General features: G+C 56.2%; 3 protein-coding genes across 3 annotated transcripts in view; all 3 read left to right on the forward strand.

The window, feature by feature from the left end:
- The first annotated feature begins 201 nt into the window (after positions 1-201).
- On the forward strand, positions 202-5,450 carry HOXC10 (homeobox C10). The gene is made up of 2 exons (XM_032348428.1): positions 202-1,093; positions 4,328-5,450. Exons 1-2 carry the CDS (start codon positions 343-345, stop codon positions 4,603-4,605), a joined length of 1,029 nt encoding a protein of 342 aa, XP_032204319.1. The 5' UTR covers positions 202-342; the 3' UTR covers positions 4,606-5,450.
- Positions 5,451-10,224: 4,774 nt separating this feature from the next.
- HOXC4 (homeobox C4) overlaps positions 10,225-23,667 on the forward strand; it is a 60,561-nt gene continuing 47,118 nt past the window's right edge. Inside the window, exon 1 of the mRNA XM_032348432.1 lies at positions 10,225-10,241. The gene's annotated coding sequence lies outside the window, so the exon portion shown is untranslated. The remainder of the gene's footprint in view (positions 10,242-23,667) is intronic.
- Positions 15,178-18,019, forward strand: HOXC9 (homeobox C9). Its single transcript, XM_032348435.1, has 2 exons — positions 15,178-15,945; positions 17,682-18,019. Exons 1-2 carry the CDS (start codon positions 15,408-15,410, stop codon positions 17,924-17,926), a joined length of 783 nt encoding a protein of 260 aa, XP_032204326.1. The 5' UTR covers positions 15,178-15,407; the 3' UTR covers positions 17,927-18,019.

The raw sequence follows: 23,667 nt of genomic DNA on the forward strand, positions 1-23,667 counted from the left end.
CCCGGGGGCGCTTCCTTTGTTCGCGGGGAAGGGCTCCGGCGCCCCTACCCCGAGGCGGCTGCTAGGTGGCGCTGTTACTCCACGCTGCGCGCTCCGCCTGCCGACAACTTGACCCCGCTGACGTCACGGCCGTCTGAATCATCAAGGCCATTTTCAAATCCCATTGGTCTAGCCGTCACATGGTGAGGACCGAATGCGCGGATAATTATGGAGCTGATATTTCCCCCCCTCCCCTTCTTTTTCCTCCCGCCCCTCCAACCGCCCCCCCTCCCGGATGGGGAAAAAAAAAGATGTCAGCTCCTCCGCTGTAGTATTGCTCCTTAAAAACCCCTCTCTCTGAAAATGACATGCCCTCGCAATGTAACTCCGAACTCGTACGCTGAGCCCTTGGCTGCGCCGGGCGGAGGAGAGCGCTATAGCCGGAGCGCAGGCATGTATATGCAATCTGGGAGTGACTTCAACTGCGGGGTGATGAGGGGCTGCGGGCTCGCGCCCTCGCTCTCCAAGAGGGACGAGGGCAGCAGTCCCAACCTCGCCCTCAACACCTACCCGTCCTACCTCTCGCAGCTGGACTCCTGGGGCGACCCCAAAGCCACCTACCGCCTGGAACAACCTGTTGGCAGGCCGCTGTCCTCCTGCTCCTACCCACCTAGTGTCAAGGAGGAGAATGTCTGCTGTATGTACAGCGCAGAGAAGCGGGCGAAAAGTGGTCCCGAGGCAGCTCTCTACTCCCACCCCCTGCAGGAGTCCTGTCTCGGGGAGCACGAGGTGCCCGTGCCCAGCTACTACCGCGCCAGCCCGAGCTACTCAGCGCTGGACAAGCCGCCCCACTGTGCCGGGGCCAACGACTTCGAAGCCCCCTTTGAGCAGCGGGCCAATCTCAACCCGCGCGCCGAACATCTGGAGTCGCCCCAGCTCGGGGGCAAAGTGAGTTTCCCTGAGACCCCCAAGTCCGACAGCCAGACCCCTAGCCCCAATGAAATCAAGACCGAGCAGAGCCTGGCGGGCCCAAAAGGTAGCCCCTTGGAGAGCGAAAAGGAGCGGGCCAAAACCGCGGACTCCAGCCCAGACACCTCGGATAACGAAGCGAAAGGTAAGGCTGTCTGGGCAGCGGCGGCCGGGCTGGGACGCTCGGGTACTTGGTCTTCGTGGCCCGGGCGGGGGTAGGGGGAGGGTTGGGCCGAGGAATGCGATCCCGGCTTGCGACTCGTGTCCGCTGAGCGCCAGGCTGGTGGCGCTTCATTTGGCTAAGGAAGGTAAGCGGCAGAGTGGAAGGGCCGGGCCGCCAGCGGCCGTGGGCGCCGAGACCCGGGAGTGGTGCGCACCGCGGGCAGCCTGCGGGCGACTTGTGCTGCCCAGGGCTGATGACGGCTCCCGGGTGCTTGCTGGCTTTGGTTTGCTTGCTTTACGGCGGTTGCTTGCGGGGCTGAGGTCCCTCGTTCAGGTCAGAAGCTTGCAAAAAGCTTAAAATGGCGATCTTGGGCCAGGGACTGGGGAAGGCTTAGGTGAAGGGGGATTTCGCTTTACTGCGCTTTCCCAGTTGAAAATTGTTTCCTTCGAAGCGCGATTTGTTATTGTTTGTGGATCTGATTTGTGTGTGTGGTATGGGCTCCTGCGGTTTGAGCTCGGCCGGGGGGCCTCGGGCAGCGGGGGTTGGGGCGGAAAGAGGTGGAGGTGTAGGGCTGACCTCCACGTTCCTCCCTCCCCCAGACGCCTGGCTAGGGGATGGCGTTGGAACAGGGCATTTGGAATGTTGTTAGTTTCTTGTCTTCCCTGTAAAATTTCTTTTTCTTTTTCTAGTTAAATTTAAAAACATTTTTTTTCGTTCTTTTCCAAAAACAGTTTACAAATGAGTGGTTGGGAATTTTCTGTTCGCGTGGCAAGTGGTTTTCTCCTGAAAGGGAGTGTTGCTTTAGTTGGATTTCATTGTGATTTCGGCTGGAGAGAGAAAGCCTAGCCAGAGTTCAAGCTCAGGGTTCAAGATTCACTTCTGCTGCTGGAACTGGGGTCCTCCAGGACCTTTCTCTGACACCTGGAGAAAGAATGAGGAGGAAATGGGAGCAGTGGAGGGAACCTGAGGGGACCTACTTTCCTTGAAAAGTTGGAGCAAAAATCATCCAGAAAGGCCCAACTGGGAGGAGAGGAATAAACCTGTGTCTCCTGCCACTAACTACTGGAGGCTGTGTATAAGTGGGGCTCGTTGGGCGCAGAGGCAGATGAGATCCTGAGAGCTGAGCAGCCTGGGGGCGGCCTGGATCTTGTGGTGCTTTGTATATGGATATGGTGCACACGCATGCCTGGCGGCGACCTGTGTCACACTCACACTCACACACACACACGCGCCTCTCTCATGCTTCGCACACACTCACGCATGCCCCTGTGCGTGCGCGCGCGCACACACACACACACACATGCGAGCGTGTGCGCGCGTACTCGCACTGTTTTGGCGGGCAAGGGCAAAAGCCTTGCCCTCTTGGGTCTCCTCTGCAAAGGTAGCCTTGGCAAATCAGCCCATAGAGACCCCAGCAGAAGATGTGCACCGGTGTGTTCATGAGGCTGAGGGAGAGAGTGAGGTACCCACACCCAGGAAGTCTTCCCTGTGACACATGTGCTGCAGGAAAGCTTAATTTTGTGCCCTCTCCCCAGATCCTGAGCTTTGTTGGGAAAGAATTTTAGGGTAGGAAAAGCTGCGTCCTAGCCCCACCAAAAGCAAAGTCAAGGTTAACAAGTCCACCTCCTAACTCAAACTGCCCCCATTCCGGTAGGCTCCCTTTCTCTCTTGCCCTCCCTACAACTTAAGCCCTTCCATCCCACCCAATTCCTCTCAGTCTGCACTTGGCCTGTGCCCTTCTTGCCTCCACTCCCCCCATATGGTGTCTCCACCAGCCCAGAGGCAAGAGGGCTTTTAGCCAGACTTCCCCATTTTTAATTCCTCCCTTCCCCCAAAACCCAACAATCCCAATGAGAAAATAAATAGGGCAGAGTTAGATGTGGAGAACATTTAAACAATTTGGCAAGAGACTGCAGGTGCAGAGGTGGGAGCAGAAGTAAGGACATTCAGATGTCTTAAACTATAGCCTTAAGTTTGCCTTTTTTTTTTTTTTTTCCTGGTGCCTCTCAGTTCCCCCAAGGGCCTCTGCCTCACTCCCCATCAAAAGAGGATCTAGGAATCTGGCAGTTCCATTTGGCAAAGCAGGGGGCGGGGGGGTGAGAGTACAGAGCCATCAGCAGCCACCTTTGCTGGGTGCCCTTGTTGGGTCTCTGGACTCTGGGCTTTTTCCCTAGAAAGGATGACCAAGGGCTCTCATGCTGCTTGAGGAGCAAGGCTGGTCCATTTCAGCAAGAATGTGTACCAAGGAAAGAAGCTGTCAGTAAGATAATGGGAATTACACACTCTATCTATATCATCTCCTTCTATCAGTAGACACATGTGTACTTATCTGTGTGTGGACATTGTGTAGGAGTGCGCACCTCTACAGGAATACACGTGCACACACAGGCATTCACATCTATATAGACTAGATGGAGACTTCCAGGAGGCTGCATTTCCTCAGGATATCTCTCTCCCTTGACCTTAGGTCCTATGGCTAGGGCAGTTGTCTGAGGACCCCTCAGCATGCCCCAGAGTGGTTGCCCCTGACCTCTGCTGCCTTCACAAGCAACCCTGCTTCAGCTATTCACACCAGGGGGAAATGGCCAGGAGAGGAAGAGCTGGCAACGGGAGATTGAAAGGGGCAGAGTTGCTCTGTGGCACTTCAGGTGGGAACAAGGGCTGGGGGTCTGGTACAGGGACAACTGCAAGGGCCTCTGGCCACAGGGACTCTAAGGCGAATGTCCCTCTGTCCCTCCACTGAGTTGAAGGGGGTCAAAGCTCTCTGGGAATTGCTCTGGGCAGCAGGGTGGACTCTGCAACCCCGTCTGGGGCCTGGGAAGCACTTTTCCTTCCACTTAGATTTTTCCAGAACTGGAATGGAACCTGGAGGAGGGAGGGCCGGGTGAGGTTGAGCACACGCCCGCCTGGGTCAGTCAGAAAGCTGAGGGAGAGTGGGAGTACTCAGAATCTGCCAGGTCAAGGTGGATTGGGGTCACGTAATTAATAAATGCTCCAGAGGCAAGAGCTTTTTGTCTTTCCCCACGGAAGTCTAGACCCCAACGAAATTCTAAGAGCCCTGAGCCCAAGAACACCCGCCAGCCAGGCCTGTGGGGTGAGAACAGCTCCCCTCTGCTCCCTCAGCCGCCCCCCACAGCAGACTGGCAAAGGCTGCAGTGGGCTGCGAGGGTCTGCCTCTTCGAGGGATACTTATGTAAATAATGTTATTTTTAACAGAGGAGATAAAGGCAGAAAACACCACAGGAAATTGGCTGACAGCAAAGAGCGGAAGGAAGAAGCGGTGCCCCTATACTAAACACCAGACGCTGGAATTGGAGAAAGAATTTCTGTTCAATATGTATTTGACGCGAGAGCGCCGCCTGGAGATTAGCAAGACCATTAACCTTACAGACAGACAAGTCAAAATCTGGTTTCAAAATCGCAGAATGAAACTCAAGAAAATGAACCGAGAGAATCGGATCCGGGAACTGACCTCCAATTTTAATTTCACCTGAGCGCGTGGCCTCCCCTCCCCCTCCCCTTTCTCCCTGCTCCTTCCTTTCCCCGCCCCCTCCTCCCTTTGTGCCTGGTGCTATATATTTTTTTTTCCTCCCTGAGTATAAATGCAACGCGCCTGCCAAAAAGGCAAAGACCTCAGACTCTCCTTCTAAGGGACCTGTGGTTCGTGCTGCGAAGATGCCTCCACCTAAAGCATGAGAGAAACGGGGTGCCGGGGTGTGGGGTGTGGTGTGCCCGCATAGATGAGGGTGGGAGTGTGGCTGGTGTGTGTGTCAACCCCTCACTCACCCACGCACTCACACACACCATCCTGTCCTCCATGCAAAGTTAAGGTCGAACCCACCCGATCACAGGGGGAAAAAATCAACCAGAGAAGGTCTGTAATCTCGCAGAGCACAGTCAGAATCGCTCCTTCCTTGCTGCATTTCCTCCTTAGGATAATAGACGTTTTGGAAAGTTCGGCTAGTGTTTGTGTGTTTGTCGTAGCGCCCAGCGCCTCCACGAAACCCTCTCCATGTCTTTACCTCCCAGTCGCTCTGAGAATCTGCTTGAAGTCTCGTATTTGTACTGCTTTCTGCTTTTCTTCCATTCTCCCAGCACCCCCCACATAGCCCCCGCCACTGACACCTCAGAAATTCCATCCAGAGGAATACAGAAAATTTTAAAAATTAAAAATAGAACATAGTGAAGCAAAGACAGACTGCCCCCCCCCTTAAATATTGCCCTGTCCCTGTCTGGGAGTTGTGTTATTTAAAGATATTCTGTATGTTGTATCTTTTGCATGTCGCTTCCTTAATGGAGAAGAAAATCCTAATAAATTTCCAGAATCGTAATCCTCAAATGGGTGGTTTTTTGTTTTTAAGTGTTTTTTTAGCAACACCCCCCACCCCCAAAAGAGGCTGAGTGTGTGGATGTGTGTGTTTTGTGTTTGACTCATCTCCTAGAGCCTTTCTAGAATGTCTCTTGGCGGGTTTAATGTAAGTGAGAGACCATAACGTTGATTTAAATATTATCCAGGTGACCACAATAAGTCAAGGTCATAAAACAGTAATGTCAGGACGGTCTTGGTGCGCGCGAGAGGTGGATTTTATGATCTGCAAATATAATGTGGTGCTGCAGTAAAAGATGCATTTAAAGGTGACTGGAGGAGGGAAAGAGGCAGAGAGCAAACTGCAATCTTGAGGAGCAGACGGATCTGATTGCCTGGGGTGCTGGGCCAGGCGCACCCCACCGCTGCTGGGGGAACCCCAAGAGCCCCCCACCTATCCAAAGAGAGGAATAAACTTAACCGCCGGAGGGGGACGAGGAGATCAGCCAACCCCCCCCCCTCGACAGCAGCAGCAGAAGCGCGGGCAGAGGCAGGAGGAGGAGGCGGCGACAAGGTAAGAGAAGCGGTTTCTTGTTCTTCTCTTGGCGGCGGAGTGGGGACCAGCGGTGTCCCCAGGTGCCTGGCGTGCAGCGGGCACAACAGGGAGGAAGGTATTTCGGGCATCCGAGCTTGCTGAGAGCCCAGGCTTGTCTTGTGGCCGTACTCACAGCGGAGGGCAGTGGCCGGGAGCTCCCTCTCCACCCCTCCCAGACCCGTTGCCGTGGGGTTCGGTGGGTAAAGGGGTAAATTGGTGGTTTTTGGCTTCTTTCTCTGCGCGGGCACTTAGGGTCGCCTCGAGGTCGACACATGGATGTAGATGTCGCTCCGTCTGGTCGTCTGCTGGGGGAAGAAGAGGGAGGGTGGGCGAGAGAGGGCTGGAGCTTGAAGCTTAGGTTTCCTGCTTTCTGCTGGTTTGGATCCGAGCCTTATTCAAGCTCTCGGTCCCCACGCTCTCTGGCCGTGGGGTTTTGCCAGGCAAGTGGCCTGATTGGAAGAGGCTCTGGAGCACAAGCGCCTTGGTTTGGCCACCCATAGAGGCAGGGAAGCAAAGCAGAGCTGAGACAGGGAGAAGACCAGAGGGAACCTAGGAGGAGAGCCAGATGGACAAGACAGGGGACCCAGCTCAAGAGTGGAAGGACACTCCAGCTTCCCTCAGGGCCAGGGCCAGAGGCAGGGGAATAGCTCCACGGCGGTGCTGGGGGCGGGGCGGGGGTTTGGCGGCTGGAGGTCCCATTTCACCAGAGTTTCCCTGAGCAATTTGCTTAGACCAGAGGCTGTTGAGGCAGTCAGACCCCCTACCCACCCAGCCACCCAAAGTCTACTCTCTAGTCCTTAGGGAGGTTGTGGGGGCGGAAAGGGGGACGGGGCTGAATTTCTTCCTTCCCCAACCCCCTTCCCTTCTCCTCCCGATAGATGCAAAGCCGATCCCGCCCTGCTCGCTCAGCTGATCTGTGGCTTAGGTAGTTTCATGTTGTTGGGATTGAGTTTTGAACTCGGCAACAAGAAACTGCCTGAGTTACATCAGTCGGTTTTCGTCGAGGGCCCCAATCCACCTACCCTGCTCCTTCCCTCCCCAGTGGGACTGCCCTACAGCCCCCTCCCAGGTAGGGCAAAATGGGTACAGACTGAGGAGGACAAGCTGTGACTGGGACTGCAGGACAAGTCTGGGGAGCCCCACTTCATACTGTCCACTCCTCAGCCTGTCCCAATCCCTGTGACTGAGGGAGAGGAGTTTTCCCAGCAGCTATTGTTTCCTGGGCCCAGCTGATGGAGACAGACAAAGAAAGTCTAGCCAATTCCAAGGAAATTGAGGAATTTGAGTAAGAGGTGGCCTGGTGGGCCCTCTCAGTTGGGCAGCAGGGTGGGGCAGGATCAGAAGGAGAGAAAAGAGCACAGAAAGAGAAGGGAGTCTCTGGAAGGGCTAGCTTCTCTCACCTGCCAACCTCCAAAGACAAAAATCTACCTCCAGTCGGCTGGGGCTGGAGCTTCTCCCTAGACAAGTGGGGTGTCTGGGGGGGGCCCAAGAGTTGGGGAACTCTGAGCTCCAGCTCAGCCACCTCCCCTTCCTTTTCTATAGCTCCATACCCATGAGAAGGGGATATTTAGGGTGTTAGTAGGTTAGAGAAAAGCCATCAAGTCCAAGTAGAAACACTCCCCCCCACACACACACCCTACTGGGAAACATCAGGGCAGGAACCTGGCTCTAGTTTCGGTCTAGCTGTCTGTGGCCCATAGGCCTTGGTCTGTTGTGTCTGTGGCTGTCAGGCAGCTGCTTGTCTTTGCGCTTTGTGGAAATGTCTGGGTGAACGGAGGCTGCCAGCGCCCACCATTACCATATTGTTGGGAAGGTTGTTGGCTGATGCCAGGGGGAGGAGGGGAGGATAATGGAGTAGAGGAGAACCTGAGCAAAGTGAAACTTTGCAAAGCTTCTTCCCTTCCTTTCCCTACCTGGCTCCTCAATTCTGGCCCTGGTTGCTAGAGAGAAGGCTCTCAAAAGAGGCTTCTCTGCCTGTGGAGAAAAATGGGAGGGGGGTCAGGGAGAATGGGGAGATACACCCCTGTTCTCAGAGAGACTGGGAAAGAGATAGCCAAGAGGAGAAGGATAGGCTCCTGGTTCTCTCACTTTGGAATTATTATGATTATTAAAGTATTATGAACTTTGAGACAGGGGAATAAAATTACATCCCTGTAACAGAGTATATACATGGAGTTCTATTTTCTCACAGCGGGCTGCTGGAGGGATATATCTAACCTTGTATATGAGTGTGGGTCCCTTTTTCTATATGTCTGTCTTCTCCAGACTCTCTCAAAGCCCTAGTATATTTTTACATGCATACTTCGTGTATTTCTCTCTGTCTCTACAAAGAGATTTCTTTTGACCCCAGGGAGGCTAGAGGAGAAAATGGGAATAGAGCCTTTCTTCTCCCTGAGTTTGTTAGTCTTTCTGTCTATCCCCCAGCCCTTTGTGGGGGAAAATAATCTCTTTCCTTGAAGGAAAGTGCTCAAATCTCTCTATGGCTCCCGGGGAAATAGGAGGTTTTCAGAGAGCAAGGCCAGCTGGTGCGAGGCAGGCAGGGGCTCCCCTGGTTTGGGAGCCCCTAGCAGTCTCTGAGTTTTCAAGCTGTCAGAAGCACAGGACCAGTTGGAGTGAAGGGAGTCCCAGGCAGGGGCGGGGTGCTCAGGAGTGCCTGGCTTGGAGAGAGTGTCCCTGATGGGCCGAAATTCACCAATGAACGACTTTTGCGCTTTGGGTCTCTCTCTGCCCCCATTTCCATTTCAGAGTCCGCGGGCTTATGGGGGGGTGGCCACAGAGCCATGAGTCTGGGGTGTCCCCCTTCCCAGATCCTGGGGAATGGGGCGAGTCCTCACCCGGCCAAGGTGAGGGCCAGCCTGGTGGCCAGAGTCCACCCCCACGGCCCTGGGACGTAGATTATGGCTAAGGCGATGGTGATTATTTATTCGCTTCGCTGGAAGGGAGTCTTCAGAAGAAACAGCGTGAAGAGGAGGGAAAAAATTATCTCTCTCGTCTGCGGATATTAAGATGGATTTTTATTTCTTAAAGGACCCTCCCCGCCGAGAGCGCATAAGCGTAAACTTAATATATGCTCCGCAGCCCAACTCCAGAAATCGCAATAAAAGTTAAAACCTCCCCTACTGGTTTTTTTTAATTATGATATGGGAAAGAGGAGCAGGATTTATAGAGCTGAACTCCCGGCGTGTGAGTGTTTAAGACTTGCGGGAGACGGAGGAAAAGGCAAGAGCTCGTCAAGGAGAGCCTTGGTCTCTGAGATATCTTGCTGGCTGCGGGGGCTCCGGCTTAGCCCGGCCGATCCTCTGTGGCCTCCCTGGGACCTCGGCTCCCCGGCTCCCCGGCACCCTCCGCCCAGGCCCACGGCCTTGCCTCCGCTCGGATATGCAGTCTTTCTCGGGAACAGGTGAAGGGCAGCGGCGGCTGGGGACGGGGGGCGGGGGGGCTGCGGGTGGGCACTGGGCTTTGTGTGGGTCCCGTGCGGGGAAGAAGGTTTGCAGTCCGGGGGAGGGTCGCGGCCCGAGGGTGGCCCGGCGGACGCCTTGGCTAGGAGGGGTGTCCGGCCCGGCGCGAGAGCTCGGACAAGGTGGATTGTGTGTGGACTTTGGCCGCAGACGGAGCAGAGCGGGCTCCGGGGCGGAGGCCAGCCGCGAGGCGGGCAACCGGATGTTGAGTCTGTAGGAAGGACCTTGAGGTCTGTTTGGTGTTTGGGCTGCCGGGGGGCGGCGGCCCAGAGTGTGGAGCGCGCAGTGCGCGGGGCGCGGCGGTCAGCGTGGGCGAGGCAGCAGGCCCCGCACACCTCTGCAGCTGCCCGGCCGTGTCCAGGGCGTCTTCAGAGAGGCCGGCCAGTGGTCAGAGCATGGAAAATAAACGCGGTTAAAGGTCTTTCTTTCTTTTTCACATAAGAGGTCCTTTTCTCTCTCTCTCTCTCTCTTTCGGAGATACCTGGATTTGGTCCAGAACAGGTTGCCCGCGGGAGGGCCCCGCGAGCGGCAGCGCGCGAGGGAGGGAGAGAGGGAGGGAGGGCAAGAAAGAGGGAGGGAGGGAAGGAGGGCGGGCAGCGGCGGCTGCGGTGGCCGGGGCTTCCCTCCCCCGGCGGGAGGCGGCTGCCCTGCATCTGTGGCCGTGGGGAGCCGAGGAGCAGGTAACGAAGGCGCTTCCCGAGGCGGGATTGGACCAAGCCAGAGGGACCGAGTCTTCCGGGTCTCTGCCCAACGCCCTGGAGGGGAGAGAAGGTAGGGAGATCGGCGCCCGCCCGGCCTGGCGGAGAGGCCTCGGGAATGTTGAACCTGTATTTGATTTTAGGCTCACACTCATGTTGTGAGTCTGTCTGCTTCCGGAGATGCGGTTTGTCTGTCTGTATGTCTGAGACGTTCCAAACCCTAGGCTCTCCTTCCAAAGGCTGAAAAAAATCGGGAAATTTCGTCGGAATGTACACTTTCATTCATTGGATTCTCTGCAACTCAGCGGGGCTGGCTGCTGCGCCCCCAAGTTGGAAGGGAGCTTTCGTCCAGCTTTCTGGATGCCGGATCCTCTGGTTCCCTCCGCCATGGGCTGAGTTTCCGGCTCCAGGTTCGCGGGTTGCCCTGAGGTCTGAGGCCAGACAGCTCCTAGTCTGGCAGGGAGGGCGGGGGAGAGATTAGCGGCTCTGGCCCCTTAATTGTACTTCGGACCCGTATTGTCTCTCCTTTCGCCACCTCGGCTTCCTCAGTCTGGGCTCCAAAGTCACTGCAAATTTCCTTGCGACACACATCACACAAAGATCAGGTAACAAGGCTCCCCGAGCCACGGGGGTTTCAGGCAAAGAGCACCCCCAGTTCTGGGGCCGCTCCTCCCTCAGCCACTCCCCGGGCTGGGAAACTAGACCGGGTTGGGGGAGCCGGAAATAGCCCCGTTTGCTGCGGGGCGGCAGGGCGGGGGGCCGGCGGGAATGCAGGCCGTGGCGTTGAGAGGGCCACGTTCACAGGCCTTGGGGGTTTCACTCCTGCTGGGCTTAGGGGCCTGACTCCTGGCGTGTAGGGATCCCGAATACCCACCTGGGGTGGGGGCAGGACGCGGTCTCTCCTCGCGGCGGGCCAGGAGAATTCAGTTTCTGCTTCCAGCGCAGGCCTTAGCTAGGAGGAGTTGTGTGTGGGTGTGTTTTTCCCAACAAAGAGGGATCAGGAGCGAGAAGGGGGGAAAGTAGAGGGGAACCGAGGAGGGGGCGGGGAGGGGGAGAGGGCAGCCGAGAGATGAAATGAGCCCATTTCAGGGGGAGAAGGAAAATGAAAGCAAATGGAGCACGGCCTCCTCCGCGCGGGCGGGTGCTGACGAGCCGGGGAGCGGGCTCCCTGCCTGCGGCGGCTGGGGACCGGGAAAAGCCTGTTTTAAATTTAATCCGAACTTGACGGTGTGGATTGAACCGGAGGGAATTTAAATCACTAAGAGGGAGGCGCAGGGCGAGGGGAGGGGATGACTCTAACCTGTCTGTCTTTCTGTCTGTCTGTCCTTCCCATGGTGGTGCTATCGTGGTTGTGGCTGCAGCTGTGCAGGTCTGAGGTGATGGAGTCAGGGTGCCCCTCCCCCTTAGGGGGGTCTTCTCTGCCCAGTGAATTCTTTTGGGGTCCGAGGCAAGCTCTAAGAACCAGAGTGAATGCAGAGCTGCTGGCTAAAGCTGGGGTTCCCCCACCAACAGGGACTCCCAGTGTCCTCAAGTCCCTCGGGTTTGCCCCATCCCTGCTGAGGAAAATTGAAGGGAGTGGTGGGGGTTGAGAGGGAGTGTGGGAATCTGGCAGGAGATTCAGCAGGAGTAGGTGAACCTGGAAAGATAAGCCCCTCTATCGGTGCCCCCACAGCCTTTGTGCCCCCACATCCACTGGCTGGGATTGGGGGGGCCTCAATTTCTGCTTCAGAGCCCTGACCTGCCATCCCACCTCCAAATGCAGAGACTATGGGTACAGCCCACAGATAATTGTGGAACCCCAGGGACCTCGGCCTGGTGAACTCAGGGACTCCCAGCCTCTTCCAGCCCCCCTCCTCGTGGCTGTTGCTGTCTGCAAGGCCTAGGCAAACCGGGGCATTGGTGGGGAGGGGGCTGTGGGCGAGGCCTGCTTCCTGATCCACAGCTGTGTCTGTGCCTGAGTGGGGAGGGTCTGAGTTCACGCTCTCAAACGAAGGCAACATCTCCCATCAGTTTCACGGGGAATTTGATGGCAGCAGGGAGCCCCGGCTGGGTGATCAGGTCTGCCCTGCTGTCGCTGCCTCTGCTGGGTGGGCAAGCAGGGTGGGCAGGCAGCTCCAGAGTTGAAAAGAAGGTAGTGGCCAAAGGGGGTAGGACAGAAAGGGGCATCTGTTTACAGCCACTTTGTCTGACGGGCTCTCCCAAATAGTAGAGGCCCATAGGAAGAGGTCTTTAGGGATGCCTTTCTTCTAGGAAAACTGAGGTGGGGGCACATGGGCCCTGTCGGCTGGCGAAGACGCACAGGGAGGAGTGGTGCATGAGACCTCCTTCCTCATGTCTTCTTTGCTCCTTGACTGGAGCGTGGCTCAGCCCCCAGATGCCTGGGGGGCTGCCTGGGCTGAGATGGGGTTCTACATCCTCCAGAGGCCTAGAGTACCCACCCCAGCAGGTCACCCGGGAGGGGCAGGAGAGGAGGCCTCTTCCTCCTTTGTGTCCGGACAGAAGTGGCCGCGGCGCCCGGAGCCGGTCCCGCGGCAAAGGCCCTGTGAGCAAGCGGACAGCACAATGCCACGGCTGCTCCCAGCTCGCGCCCTGCCTGTCCCGCCTGCCTATCGCCGCCCTTCCTCCCTCCAGCTCTCTGCACGCCTTCCTCTCCCTGCTCTCCCATCTCTTTTCATCTTGCCCCCCCCTTTCCTTTAATTCTCCCCTCTCCTTTTCTTTTTATCTCAGTCCTCCGTTTTCTTCTCTCTCTTTCCTTCCTTCCTTCCTCTCCATGGGCCTGGCGCCGTGTTGCAGTTGTTATGTCTCGGGCTCAGTCTCTCTCAGGCTCTGTCCCCTGATGTCCTCTAGGTCTCTGTCTGGCCCCGGGCCCGCTGAAGGCTAGCTACACGTCTCTGCTCAGTGCTGCCAGCAGCCGCCCCAGAGCCGGGCAGGGTCCCCAGCCTCCAGGGCTGGGGGAGGTGCTGACGGTGCTGGGGATTTGGAGAAAGCCTCGGCAAGGGGACGGGAGGGAACCTCCTGTCTTTTCCTTGAACTAGTGAGGGAGAATTTTTGATTGACAGCTAACCGGACTCCATCAAGGCCAAAGAGATATTCTGTTTCTTGATGTAATTTGGATTTCCCACGCCAGTCCAGTCCGGGGGAGGGGAAGACAATCAGAGCTGAAGGCGAGGAGGCTGAGGCCCCGGGTTGTCTCTCCCTAGCCAGGCACTTCTCACACACCCCCGTGCGTCGAAATCCCAGCCCCGATAGACCGAAAAGGAAAGAACCGGAGAGGGGGAGGAGCAGGGACGGGGAGGGGACTTGGAAAGCTGGGGTCAGTGCTGTGGGCTGCAGATCTACCCTCCCCCCCTCAACTTTCCTCCCCCCCTTCCACAACACACATGCTACACTCTCTGGGACACCTCTCTCCAGCCCTTCTCCACCCCAGAGGAGACAGGTCGACAGAGATACAGGAGAAAACCATCCTCCACCCCCACCCCCAGCGTTTGGTCCCCTCCTGGGGACAAGAGTGGGAAAGAAGGGCAGGCGTCTCCTGTCTGGGAATCCTTGTCCTTCCCTGCTGCCTCAGAACCTGTGTCTCAGCCTCAGCTCCTGCCTATTTCCCATAGCACAAACTGGGACTCCTCTCTTCTGACCCTGAAATTGCACTCCTCCTTCAAACTCACTCTGCTTTGCCTAGGGTGCATCGCGTCTCTGGGGGACATCACCTGCCCTTCTCTCTACACCCCCCCAGCCAAACTCCCTGCCCCCTCTCTTGCACCCACTGAGAATTTCCTGTTTGCTAAAAACCCACCTTTACCAAACCACCATGGGACAGTCTGATGGAAAGCCCAGGGCTGGGCGACAAACCCCAAATTCAAGGAGGAGGGTAGCAACCAACTTATTGGGGGGAGGAATCCAAGTTGTCTGATCTTCCTTACAATCTCACTGCCCCCTCCAGAATTCCTGCGTCCGACCCTGAAGAAATTGCTTTCTCCCATCCCTCCGTTGCTTTTTTCTCGTTCCAAAAACAGCCTACAATTTTATTTAATGAAAGACACATTTATGAACAATCAAATGATCCTCATAAAAATTTTATTGAAGGACGTAAAAACAAGCTACTTGCCCACGACCGAGGTCGCTCTCTCTCGCCTTGCCCGCTCTCACCCTGGCTCTCTGCAGACAGAGCCCTGGAGTGACTTCTTTTGGGGGGGCAGGGTGTCGCAGAGATGGAGTTGGGGGCAAAGGAGGGTGAGCAGGAAGACGGGACGGCTATGCCCCCACTTGTGCTGATCTCTCCTCCACTTCTTCAAGCTGGCAAAGAAAGATAAATAGATATAGACAATAAATTTAAAATAAAGGAGCTTGCATATCTGTGCCAAAGCAAAGAGAGGACTTCTGATGATAAAGGTGTATGAGGTCCGGAGGTCCTACCCCTCCCACAAGCAGACCACTTTCCCCTAGCTGCCCTACCCCAGATTTGGGGGGCTGAGTTGGCCAGTGGCAGAAGGACGCTCCCCCTTTCCCTCTTTCCCTCCCTCCACCCCAGCTTCCCCAGTCCCCTCCCACCCTCCCTCCCTCGCTGCTGCTGCTCCTCCTGAAAGAAATACATACATACACACTATTTAAAAACGCATTTTTAAAAGCCACGTTCCGAACTGACAATCGCTGATCTCGGCTCGCGCAGAGACTGCGGGAGCGTCGGGGCCGACAGAGACGGATTACGTCAAGAAATAGTTCCTCCACCTACCTCGGCCGGCCTCTCCGCCCCTGCGGGGCTCCTGCGCCCAGCTCGGCCCTAGGGGTCCGGGAACCCTGGCTTCGGGGACTGGCATTTTCACCCCATTAAGAAATCCTCCAGGGTGTGTGGGGGGGGTGCGGGAGGCCATCAGCTTATGGGTGGACATGGGCAAGGGGGTGTGCTGATGAGATACGAGTTGTCCTGAGGGGGTGGCCGGTGCCTTGGATCCAGAGTTCCGGATCCCCAGGAAAACGCAGGTCGCGGGGATCAGCCGAGAGAAGGGGGTGGGAGAAGGGGAAAAAAAAAAAAAAAAAAAAAGGCAAGAAAAAAAAAAAAAAACACCAGCGCATTGATCCGCGCCGTATTTTTGGGTAAATACGATCACGTGGGGGCCGGGGAACCAATGAGCTGCGGGGAAAAGGCTGGAAAAATAATTACCTGCCTTGATTGTTCTGTGAGCAGATAAAAAGTACATATACAGTTCATACAATAATCTTATGTATGTAAAACCCTGTTACGATGTCGGCGACGGGGCCCATCAGTAACTATTACGTGGACTCGCTCATCTCTCACGACAATGAAGACCTCCTAGCGTCCAGGTTTCCGGCCACGGGGGCTCACCCCGCCGCCGCCAGACCCAGCGGTTTGGTGCCGGACTGTAGCGATTTTCCGTCCTGTAGCTTCGCGCCCAAGCCGGCAGTGTTCAGCACGTCGTGGGCGCCCGTGCCCTCGCAGTCGTCCGTGGTATACCACCCGTACGGCCCCCAGCCCCACCTCGGCGCCGACACGCGCTACATGCGGACTTGGCTCGAGCCGCTGTCCGGCGCCGTCTCCTTCCCCAGCTTCCCGGCCGGGGGCCGTCACTACGCCCTCAAGCCGGATGCCTACCCCGGGCGCCGCGCCGACTGCGGCCCGGGTGACGGCCGCAGCTACCCGGACTACATGTATGGCTCGCCCGGGGAGCTGCGCGACCGCGCCCCGCAGACACTGCCCTCGCCCGAGGCGGACGCCCTCGCCGGCAGCAAGCACAAAGAGGAGAAGGCCGACTTGGACCCCAGTAAGTTGGGAGCAATTTTCCTTTACAACCGGCGCGGGAGGGGAGGGGAGGCAGGGCGGGGGGGGGGAGCCGGATTACAGCCCCTCGGAGCAGCGCAGGGAGCGCGGGAGAGGGGCGAGGGTGAGGGGGCGAGGACTCAATAAAAGCGAATTACCTTGGGGAGCTTTCAGGGGCAGGAAGGTCTGAGAAGGGAGCCCAGGGAGCCAGGTTGGGAGAGGGCTGAGGGGGACTCCACTCTCCCTGGAGCTGGCTTTGATGAGACACCCCCCCACCCCCACCCCACCCCCAGCCCAGGCTTTTTTGGCTCAGTCGCTACTTTCCAAGAAATGCACACAGGGCCAAGGGATGGGGTGGGGGTGAGGTTCATTTTATGGTTTGAGGTGGGATAGGGGAAGAGACAAGGAGGACACTGCGGACAGAGAGGAAATACCCCAGGGAGAAATATCACCCCTACCTCCCAGCCAGCATGGGGGTCCTCACCCCATCAGGGATTCATTGAACAGAAGGTGGCTGGACGTCTCCCCTCCAGGAGCACTAGGTGAGGGGTCTGGGGGATTTCACAACCTGGGAACTTGGAGAAATCAGGACTTCCAGAGTTGGGGAAGAGAAGTGGGGTCCCAGTCTCCTTAAACTTGAGAGCTCTCTTCTGAAGGTCTGCAGGAAAGAGGGTTGAGAACAGGGCTCAGGAATGAGGAATGGAGGGGGAGGCATCTCCCCAGACTGAGAATTATACCCCCCCAACACACACACACACACACACACACACACACTCCCATCAAGGAGACTGGAGCCTTAGAGTATTGCAAAGAAGGGCAGGGGTAGGTGGGGGGGGGGGGGCAGGTGGGAGCTTCTGGGCCAGAGAAAGGGGAAAGAAGGGGAAACAGCAGGGGAGGGGGTGCAGCCCCTGGGTGTGAGGAAGTGTCTGGGGAGTCCCAGGAGGGGGCTGCAGGAAATCCTTTCCTCCAGCTCCATAAGGGGCCAGGGGCTAATTATACCCCTCTGAAGGCTTCCCTCCTTGCCCTCAGCTACTCCCATAAACCTGAAATTGGAGGCTTGGCTCCTGCAGAGCCTGTCCTGGGGCTGGCGGGAGGGGGGCACTGGAAGCCTAACAGGGAGGCTAAGATATGGGGAGCCTGTCCCAAGGCTAGCAGCTCTCTGGGGAGAGGAGAAAGTCTTTCCCCATTCTAGCATCACTCTGAGAATTCGCCTCAGCAGGGTTGAACTCCGAGAGAGAGCCGAGCCGGGCACTGAAGAGGGTAGTGAGGGGCTTAGGGACTCTCAGGGTCAGGAAACAGAACTGCTGAAATTTCAGGACTTGGTCGTGGGCTGGGAGGATGGGAGGGGGCAGAGGAGGAGGGAAGTGGGGAGGAGAGAGACCTCACTATAAAAATAAAAAACAAGAGAGAGAAGCGTTTATGGGCCTATGAAACGGTTGGGAATTTGGACTTTTTATGAGCATATTCTCGAATTACTACTCTTGAAGCTGAGGACCAGACTGTAGGGGCTTTGATAGCCTTGATTTCCTCTAGTTTCAGGTGCTAGAAATTGAAGAGGGGGACGATGGGGAGAGGGTAACATGCAAAAGGAGACAGGGCGAAAATTCCCAAAGCAAAACGTGTCCAAATTCAGGTTCAATTATTGCATTGGGGGAGCCTGGCTAAGCCTGGGGGTAGGGTGGCAGGGGTCCTGGGCTAGAAAGGGGCTCCACTGACCCCTGCCTGTGTTTGGCCCTCCAGGCAACCCCGTGGCTAACTGGATCCACGCCCGCTCCACGAGGAAAAAGCGGTGCCCCTACACCAAGTACCAGACGCTGGAACTGGAGAAGGAGTTTCTCTTCAATATGTATTTAACCAGGGACCGTCGGTACGAGGTGGCCCGGGTTCTCAACCTCACCGAGCGGCAGGTCAAAATCTGGTTTCAGAACCGCAGGATGAAGATGAAAAAGATGAATAAAGAGAAAACCGACAAGGAGCAATCCTAAACCTTGCCCCAGCCTGCTGCCTCGGCACAGCCAAGGGAAAAACAAAAAAACCCCGCAAAAATACCCCAACCCAGGCGGGAGAGAGCACGAAAAGAAAAGGAAAGAGCAAGATAGAGAAAAGCCAATCAGCTTAAAAAGAAAAAAAAGGAAGGGGAAAAGGAAAACTCTTGCGATTTGGGAGGGTTCAGTGTTGAGAAATTGGTGTTTTAGAGTTAGTTCTACCCAGCGAGGAGGAGGAGGCGGGGAGAGAAGCCGCGTTCTCTTCTAGCGCAACTGAAATAAATGACACACACAAATGTGATTTTTCCCCTCCTTCCTCCAGAGAAGCCAGTACTTGAATCGCTATATTTCTATTTTTTTTCTGTATCGTATTTGGTCCGGGCCATTCCTCCCCGGCCTGGGGTGCTCTGCGTGCAGATTTTGTACAAAATAAGACACACACACACATACACAGTAACAATTCCCAGCCCAGGAGCTGAGGGGCGAGGGCCCAGACCGTGCTGTAGGCTGGGTCCAGCGGCGCAGGCCGACGCCTCGGGCGTGTGTACATAGCAGTGTTTCTCCTCATCCCCAGCGTCCGTCCTGTAACGTGCTTCTGTTTGTTATGGTAGAACAGCTCTGTGTTAATATATCGAAGTCACTTAAAAAACCAGAAACCCAACCGCATCCAGTTCTCGTTATTTCTCCTCCCTGTGGCTCCCAGGCTGCTGTCGTGGAGGAGGCAAGTGCTCGGTGCCTTTGGGGCCAGCCGGAGCCAGGGAAGGGGCTCCCTCTACTTCGGAAGGGCAAGTGCCTGCCGCTGCTCTCAGGGCAGGGTGGGGTGGGCGTGAGAGCTCCAGGAGTGGCGTGGAGGCTGCTGAGGCCCTGGCCCAGCTTGTGCCTGCCCTGCCGGCGGCCTGTGAGTTTCCTGGTAGCTCCTTGGAGTCCTGGGGTGGGGGGGGGGTGGCATGGCATGAATGGTTTTCCCTGGCTGTAATTAATTGTAATAATTTATGAGTACATGAGATCGGAGGGAAGAGATAGGTGAAGATGAAAGTTGGGTGCTGGGTGAGGGCCCGGGCTGGATTCTTGCCTGTCTGTCTTGGTGCTTCGAGGGATGGCTGGGAGGGAGGGAGGGTGTGCGGGGAGCAGTGAGGGAGAAGGCTGAGCAGGCCTCAGGGAGCAGAATAGGCACTGGGGATTGCGTTGAGAGTAAAAGAAGGGGGCAAGAAGAGGAAGGGAGAGAGGGAGAGAAGGAAGGAGAAAGAGAGGAAGTAGAGAGGGAAGAAAGAATGGGAAGGAAGGGAGAGAAGGAGGAAAGAAAGATAGCAAAACAAATGCAATCAGAATTAGATTTAGTTTCAAATTCCCAATGCGTTCTCAGCTTCTGTCTCTCTCTCCCTCTCCCAGTCCTCTTTTCTTCTCAGTCTCTCTCTCTGTCTCTGGTGGTTTAGTTTGAATGTTGGTTTGGGGGCGACAGGGTTATGCTGAGTGGCTGCAGTGTTTCTGGGGAATGACGTGGCCAAGGCCTGAGGAAGCTGGTCAGGGAGTAGCCAGGAGCGGGGTGTTCCCTGATGATGGGGGTACCCCAGGCACAAGGGTAGAGGCCCGCCTGTACAACAGCCTATTGGGGCTGGTCAGTTGCACTGCACCCCAGAGCGCCTTCCCCAGCACCGGTCGTTTTCATGTGCTAATCAGAAGCAGACACGAGCTGCTGGGTATGCCTCGGCCCGGCGCCCCCTTTCTCGGAAATCCCCCAATCTGGAAACTATTAAACTCAGACGTCTTGAAATATAGCGCTTTAATATCTCAGGCTGCCCATTCTGGCGAGGGTGCAGGGTGTTGTTCTGAGTACTTGGGGAATACCACCATAAAAGAAAATCATTGGGGATCCCAGTCCTTCTGCAGCTTCCTCCATCGCTTGGCCTTACAGGATTGGTGAGGCCCTTGGAGGGACCAGCCCCTTCCCCATCATTTGAATCTCCTACCCCCTCCTTCCATTCAACACTCCAATTTCGGGGGCTGGAGGAAGGTAGGATCCTGGCACAAACATTTTGTTTGGATGATATTTTGAGGGGGGCAATCAAAAGTCGCAAACACTGGTTTTCCCAGTGGCTGAAGCACCCTCTCTTTCCCACTGAAGAAACCTCCACCCTAATTCCAGAAGCAGTTGTTTTCTTGGTCCTTTTGAAGGGTGCTTTGCCTGTCGTTTATCCTCTTTTCTCAATCCAAACTTCCCTCTTTGGCCAAATATTTCACTGTTCTGGGACCCTGGCCTCAGTTTTGCACTGGGCGGAGGCCAGGGCACCCGTGTCCCTGGGTCCTGACTGCCGGTCCTGACTGCGGAGACTCGGGCTTTTCTCAGCCCAGGCTCCGCGGCCTTTCCGGGCCTCCACCCCGCCCCTGCTCCAAGGCCCTGTCGCCTCCCCTCGTCCGTCAGCGCGGCCTGCTTCCTGCAGCCCGCTGGATCCGGCCTTACTCCGGACAGGAAGGAGGGCCGCAGGGCTCAGGGCTCCGAGGGCCCTGGCGAGAGCGTGGGATCCAGAGCAGGCCCACCCGGCCCAGCCCACTGTTGAGTTCCAGCTCAATCTTCAGCCTGCAGGTTAGGATTGGATTCAATTTTTTTTTAATTTATTACAATTTGTGAATTAAAACCACAACACAAGATACATCTAGGGAAAGAAACGAAAGCTTGGGGGGGGGCGGGAAGAGGGGCTAGCAAACGCCCTCCTGCCCTAATCTTCCCCTCCCACCTCTCCTCTGCTCCTTTGTCAGAATCACAAAACCCTAAAGGTTGTTCCACTTGGGAAGGCAGCGGATAGGTACATTTCCGCAGCCCCGAAATGCCACTTTTATGGCGCTGTTTGTCTCCCTGCGCTGGATTCTGAATGGGGCTGAACAAAACAGCAGCGCGGAGCTGGCTAGACGTCTGGGCTTAATTGTTTTATGGTTTAAATAAGGTGGACACTCTTTCCTTTGAAATCGGATTATAGGAATGTTTTGTCTATGGCCCACGGAGAACAGGACCTCACTGGCTGGGAGGGAGAGGTGGGGAGAGAGCGCGCGTAAGGGGGGGGGGCGGGTTGGGCTACAAACCAGGGGGCAAACAGTCGGGAGAAGGGAGAAGTCAGCGTCCCACCCCAAAGTCCTGCGGGCGGCAGCGGAGTAGGCGGTGCGGAACCAGCGGCAGGGTAAGAGGATCGAGCAGTTTGGGGCGCGCGCCGCGGGCAGGAGGTCTCTGGAGCCTCGGAGCGTGCATCTGCGTGAGCTGAGGTGTTCCGAGCCCAGAAATGCGCCTGAATAGGGGGGAGATCGCGGCAGGTCCTTTGCGCAGGGTCTCTTAATGCGGCAAGGGAGGGTGAAAGAAGAAAATAGTGCGAAACCTTTGAGAAGGTTATTTGGAGAGTTTGGAAAACAAAAGAACAGCGGTCCCGGGGGAACTCCCTTCCAGGGACCCCTCGCTCTCGCACCCATTTGTAAACTCCTTCCTCTCACTTCCCACCTTTGGGCCAAGGCTGGGACCTGCTGGCTCTGTTGGCATTTTCCCGGCAGGACTGCATTGGAGCAAGTGGACGCGAGGTGGCGCTGTTGCTCAATGTTAGAGGCGGCGGCGGTGCCCCTGGCTGGCCTGGCCGCACTGACATTTGAGGCACGGCCCGGAGGAGCGGCGGGGAGAAGGCCCCGCGCCCCGGCCCAGACCGGCCCCGCTGGCTCTGAGCAAATCAATCCTCTCACCTGCGAGGTGTAAATAAATCGCGAGTGGCGGCGAGAGATGGGCCCTCGCTCTGGTGGCAGGCTCGGGAGGCTCAGGAGGGCGGGCGTCGAAAATAATCGCTTTGCGAAGGAGATAAGCACCAAGCAGGCAGCGCGTAATTAACACAAAAAGGCAGAATGACCCGGACAAACGAACATAAATCCGTGGTACCTAGGAGGGCGGTGTAGGCCTCGGGGCGAGGGGCAGAGACGCCCCAGCGAGGATGGCTGCTTGTGGTTCCTTTATTTCCAAGCTCCGGGGGCGAAATCAACCAGATACGTGTAAAAGAAAAAAAGACAATCCAGTGGGGGGGAGGGGGAGAAAAGAAAAAAAAAGAAAGAAAGAAAAGGTGAGGGACCCCCAAAAGGGGAAATCGAGTCCAGCCAGGGTTTTTGGGACTGGTGGGCTCTCAGAGCAGACGGTGGTGGCGGCACACTCGGGACAGTCGCATTCCAAGACACAAAGGCCTGGAAGAATAGCTCTGTGGCAGGGTTTTCGCTGGACCATAAAATGTCGAGATATCCCCCCACCCTCTAAAAGATAAGGCGCAGGCCCCAGAGCGGATCTGGCCTGCCGAGCCTCCTCTTTCCAGGCAGGAAAGGGAAAATATTTATGACAGTCCCCCGTGACCCAGATGCTGGGAACCCAGAGCCCATCTCCTTCAGCTTGGCACTCTGAGCAGAGGAGGCTCAGAGAAGGCAGGGCTGAAACCAAGGCTAGAGCTTGCTCTAGCAGTGGAGGAGACCCCTGTCATGTCCCCAACTGTCCTGGACCCTAGGGAGACCTGCGGTGCTGGCACAGCCCTCCTCTGATCCTCCCCTCCTGCTGCTCCAGGGCCAGAGTTCTGAAAGCTGCAGAGTCTGGGCAGTAATTAATTCAGGTGGAGGTGGGTCCCTCCATATTCAAGGGATCCTGAAAGTGTCTTTGGCTGGGGCACCAGTGACTCTTCTTTGGGAATTTGGCTGAAAGTGGCCATTTTTTCCCAGCAATTATTTAGATATTAGAGGGACTTGGGGGCTGGTGTTATTCTACTCCATCCTTTCCTGCACTGCCGTTCCTTCATCCATCTCCAGAGCTGGGCTCTGGCTGGGGAAGAAAAAGATCTGGTTTTCCAACAGCCTCCTTCCTCATCCAATCCTGAGACCCCAGGATGTGGAAAGAAAATAGGGAGCAAATTTTTTCCTGATGCAAACAGCTAGAGATGCACGTGTATTTGTCAGGCTTTGGTTCCCTGTGTGCCTGGGCGAACAGTGTCTGTGAGGTGACAGGGGTGCTTCCAGGCATGATAGTTGAGGGAGCGTGCGTTCGATGCATTTTGGGGTGGGAGATGACATATCCAGTGTGTGTGTGTATCCTGAGTGTGCTCCACTGTTGCCCTGTGTGCACCAACCTCACACACTGTGGAAGGGGAGGGCTGGAAAAATCCTTCTAATTCCTCTTCCTAATTCGTATGCACACAGCACACGTATTCACAGCTCTCTCACTTTCTCTCTTTTCTCTCTGTCTGTGTTAAGCCCCACATAGCTGTACACGCTTATGGTGTGAGAAGGGTGCTGATGGACTAAGGTTCTTTTATCCATTGAATTACCTTGAATTTACCTAGTCTTGGGGATGGGGGAGGAACCCTCTAGAGAAACTATGGGTAAATATTTAAAGAGTGTCTGTTGACAGTTCCCATCCACATCCTGGCCTGGGCAGCCTGCCTGGGGAAGTAAGGGGTGTAGTGAGGCCAGGAGGCCCCTCCAGGTCGAGCTGGCATGTCCTATAGGGCTAGAGTGTGTGGGTACAAGTAAGAGGCCTGCTCCGGTCCCATCCGACCCAGATACAAATAGTCTCCTGAGAAGAAACATCTTGGATCAGCCCATCCAGAAGTCAGAGACCCGCCAGCTGCCCTGTCCTCTGTCCCCATAAACTGCTTTGCTCTCAGAGCCCCCAGCCAAGCTTCAGGCAGGAGCTGGTGTCTGAAGGGGCCAGTGCAGCCCTGCCTGGGTCTATGCAGTGTGCCCTA

Source organism: Mustela erminea, chromosome 6 (genome assembly GCF_009829155.1).
Source record: "Mustela erminea isolate mMusErm1 chromosome 6, mMusErm1.Pri, whole genome shotgun sequence".
Taxonomy (NCBI): Eukaryota; Metazoa; Chordata; class Mammalia; order Carnivora; family Mustelidae; genus Mustela; species Mustela erminea.

Excerpts from the sequence above, each read along its gene's own strand:
- HOXC10 (XM_032348428.1), top strand. The coding sequence starts at position 343 with ATGACATGCCCTCGCAATGTAACTCCGAACTCGTACGCTGAGCCCTTG. Across the intron at positions 1,094-4,327 it reads CTCGGATAACGAAGCGAAAG|AGGAGATAAAGGCAGAAAAC; the intron begins GTAAGGCTGTCT and ends TATTTTTAACAG.
- HOXC9 (XM_032348435.1), top strand. The coding sequence starts at position 15,408 with ATGTCGGCGACGGGGCCCATCAGTAACTATTACGTGGACTCGCTCATC. Across the intron at positions 15,946-17,681 it reads GAAGGCCGACTTGGACCCCA|GCAACCCCGTGGCTAACTGG; the intron begins GTAAGTTGGGAG and ends TTGGCCCTCCAG.